This window comes from Phlebotomus papatasi, chromosome 2, assembly GCF_024763615.1.
Source record: "Phlebotomus papatasi isolate M1 chromosome 2, Ppap_2.1, whole genome shotgun sequence".
Taxonomy (NCBI): domain Eukaryota; kingdom Metazoa; phylum Arthropoda; class Insecta; order Diptera; family Psychodidae; genus Phlebotomus; species Phlebotomus papatasi.
The window spans coordinates 94826756-94830968 of NC_077223.1; the positions used below are offsets into that span (position 1 = coordinate 94826756).

The 4213-nt window shown below is 33.4% G+C and overlaps 1 protein-coding gene across 1 annotated transcript in view; it reads left to right on the forward strand.

Annotated features, from left to right (window-relative positions):
- Window positions 1-3927, forward strand: part of LOC129802510 (sugar transporter SWEET1) — a 5043-nt gene extending 1116 nt beyond the window's left edge. The window contains exons 3-5 of the mRNA XM_055848409.1: window positions 1-111; window positions 3458-3633; window positions 3702-3927. Coding sequence (XP_055704384.1) covers window positions 1-111; window positions 3458-3633; window positions 3702-3824 — 410 coding nt within the window. The 3' untranslated portion in view covers window positions 3825-3927. The remainder of the gene's footprint in view (window positions 112-3457; window positions 3634-3701) is intronic.
- The last annotated feature ends 286 nt before the right edge of the window (window positions 3928-4213 follow it).

Below are 4213 nucleotides of genomic sequence, written 5' to 3' on the forward strand. Positions count from 1 at the left end.
CGAATAAGAAGGTGATCCTACGACAATTTGCCACAGTTCTTCTCGTCCTTGTCTCAGTCGTGGCATACACACAGTATGAAACAGAATTATCAAAATCAATTGAAATATTGGGTAAGTTTCCTTGAGATAACAAACGATACGTCACGTAGATTGCAACACTACACACTTGTGCCTTTTGATTCATCCACTAATTCTCTTATCAGAAGCAAGTTACTCAGATTCCGTGCTACACTTATCTCTAATTAATTTTTATAGCGCTTTGCAGTTTTTAATTACTTTCGAAGGTAAAACGGTTAAAATTTGAATTTTGCAATTAAATGGTTTCTGAAGAAACATTTGAATACCTTTCAAATGTTTCCTGCGATTTATACGGCGCACCTCTCACTCGAGAGTGCAATATTGTCTGTTATTATAAAATATCACTTTGTTGTTTTAATTAAAAAAAACATTTTTACCTAACTATAATTGAATTTTACATTAACCTTTTCGAATTGAAATCATTAGCAAATTAATTTTTTGTGGCTTTATAACATCTTTTAGACTAGGAAAATTTCAAGAAAACAAGATTCGTGACCTTTTCTTTCTTAAAAGTTTTGCATATGCCTATCCTACTCCTTCACACTCTTCTTCTTCTTTTGAACATCACACCAAATTCAATTTAGTTTAATCTAATTTGCAATGCGAAGGACTGAACTAGACATATTCAAAATGTTGGAGAAAGAAAAGGATGAATTTTGATTTCAAGAAATTTTCATGATCTAAAAGGTGCGTCCGACGAGAGTACTAATCCAATTTCTGACTAAAAATGTTTATTCCTATTTTGTCATACTTATTATTCTTGATAATCACAGGATTATCAAACTCAATTTAAAGTCCTGTAGAATTAGTGCAGTGAAATTCACTGGACGAAATTTGAAATTTAATTTTAATGCCATTATTACTACAAAATCTCATATGGCCTTACATGAGTCCTGAATCTAAAACACTATTTACTAATGAGCGGTTAATTATTTAACCTATTTCGCGTTCATTTTTTTTTAATTTAAATAACAATATAGTAACAGTTCAAAGTAATTTGTTTTGCAATTTTATATGATCATAAAGATAAATTCAATTTGGGTTTGACTGTAAAATGGTGTTATATTTAGTCAGGAGGAAGTTACGACAATTGCTGTTACGACGATAAGCTGTCTGTAAAAAATATATCGAATACTCAAAACATAATTCTAAAATATTTTAAAATTCTTATACGGGGAGTTCCGCTTTCAAAGAAATTCACGAGACCGAAGATCCCGCGAATCACTCTAGTAACACGGAAAAATTACATACCAACAGGAGATATCTTTGTAATAAGTTACAGGAACGACGGAATGTATGCAAAATATTTTCAGTGTCAATTTTTCGACCTATTTTCAGCGCCAACGAACTCAGAATATAAGTCGAACAACTCGTTTTTTTTTTTAAATAAAAATCGGTTTTTTCGCTTTATGGATATTTCTTTATAACCTCTACCTTCCCTGTGAATATTTGAAAGATAATTATTTTCAAAGTTATAGAGATTTTAAATCTCAAAAATCCTATACTCTGCATGGGAAATCTCAGCTTCAAATCGCTCCCATGTAAAATTTACCTACTGAGAGTTATTCTTTTCCTATTCTGAGCGATCGATTTTAAATTTACCGCGTGAAAAATATTTACATACATTCAGGAGCAGTACAAATAAATGAATTCTTAATAGTAGGCAATTTATATAAAAGTCTTTCAATCCGTTTTTACTTAAGCCGGAACTGTACTGAGTCATAGGGCGTCCCGGGACTATGCACATTTTCGGGACAGAAGAAAACTCAACGAAATGACTATGCGTACAAGAAAATTGGCATATTCGCAGGAGATCTCACTTGAATAAGTTACAGAAACGCTGTAATATATGCAAAACATTTTTAATGCCGATTTTTATGTAAATTTTCGGTGCCATGTTATTTTCAAACTTACCGTGTCAAAGGGTTACGTGGGTCAAGATGTCTATAAAAAGAGCCTAATTTATTAGCAGCGTAATAAGGAAACCAAAAAATGAAAGGAGAATGTGGAAAAATGGATGGGAGTTGCTCTGCGTGGCGTCCACAGATGGAACCAGGCGCATTTTATAGGTACTGATAAAGGACAAAAAACTGCTGAGACTCGGAACGATGTACGGTGGGAGTCCTTATAAAAACACTTATCCTTTCGAAAAACTACTATTTTGACTTCGAATTACTTAAGATCGGCTTAACCGATTAAGATGAAATTTGGTATGGAGACAGTTTATGACTTAAGCTATTTATCCATAGACACTACTCCCTTCCTCCACCCCTCCTTCCAGTAGCCCCAATACAAAAAGTGGACTTTTTTCATTATAATTTTTCTCTGAGAAGAAGTAACACTGAGAAAAAATGGGGGTACGATTAACTCTTTGTCCTCATAATTTTAACACTTTATAGGTGTAAAAATATATCAACATTTTTTAATGTTAATTTTACACCTTTTTAAGTGTAAAATTAACATGAAAAAGGGTAACTCTAACCAATAAAACACCTAAAAAGTATAATATTTACACCGATTTCGAATCAATACTGCAGGGTAAAATAAACATTTCCGGAATGTTATTTTAACTTTTTCTGATTTCTCTCAGCGTGGAAAGCTGAAACTTGGCATGGGAGCAAGGTTTATCAAAGGCTCTTTAACCATGTATCTTAACTATCACTGAGAGAAATCCAAAAAAGTTAAAATAACATTCCGGAAATTTTTATTTTACCCTGCAATCGGTGTAAATATTATGCTCTTTAGGTGTATTAGGGCTTAAAGTTACACTTTTTCAAGTTAATTTTCCCCTAAAAAGGTGGGAAATTAACATTAAAAAATGTTGATATATTTTTACACTTAAAAAGTGTTAAAGTTATGAAGAACAACAGTTAATCGCACCCCCGTTTTTTTCTCAGTGATGTATCTTCCATTCCTTGTAGCCCCGATAGAAAATAATGAATAAACAATTGTCGAAGTGAAAACTCAAAAAGAATAGGAAAGCATCAACTTTTAGCACTTTCATACATAAAGCATTTAATTTCGGCAATCTATAGAAGACTATGGTTGTTCTTGTGACTAGAAATGTATTAATATTAAGTGCTAAAGTGCTCGCTTTACAACTCAAGAGTCCTGAGTTCGAATCTAATTGGGTTAACGGTTTTTTTTTACATTAAACATGTTCGAATCCGATGCAGTGAACTTCCCCGCAAAATACCTATACAAAAAGGCCGTTGTTAAGATCATCATTCCCAAACTTCCCAAAATACTCAAAAATTTCTGAGTTCAAGGAACGTCTAGCCCTATCTATTCGAGATAATTCACTATTTACTTAATGCCTAGCGTGAGGTGTGAATTTTCTCAATTCCATTCTTGTGTCTCTTCCCTTTATCTCTTTCAGGTATTATTTGCTGCACCGTGACTGTATTATTCTTCGCAGCCCCTCTCACAATGCTGCTCCATGTGATAAGAGTCAAGAATTCAGATAGTCTTCCTTTTCCCATGATCCTCACCTCCTTCTTCGTTTGTCTCCAGTGGTTCATCTATGGTGTAATCATTCAGGATACCTTCATTCAGGTAAGAAACCGTCGCATTCGATTGTCTGGTGATCGATAGGAGGGATAATTGTGCATCTATCTCAATAGATACCAAATTTCGTGGGGTGCGTTTTAACTGTGCTGCAACTGACGCTCTTCCTCATCTATCCGGGAAAGAGTTCGAGTGGCCCAACGTACAAACTCTTGGACACAAATGTCATCATGTCTTAAGTGTTAAAAACTACTCTTTTAAAAGGTATTCAGCAATTGAGAAGTATTTGTGCGATCTGTGCATTAAATGACAAAGAGACTTGAAAGAAACCAATTTGTCTTTTCTTTTATTGGAGGTAACGACCGATTTAAAGTGTGAATTTCTCTAAAAATAGGGGATAAATATGGGTAAATATTCCCATGAAATTGATCTGTCAGTACGCATATTTAAATATTTTTTCCGTGACTTTTTAAAACTCTCTACAAATGTGTTTAAAAAAAATTAATAATATGTATGTAGGAAATGTAGGTACAAGAAGAATATTCCCACAATTATACGTATTTTCATGAAGGAAATAATAACATTCTTAGTGAGATATTTCTTTGCAAAGTCATTCATGATGGTTGGA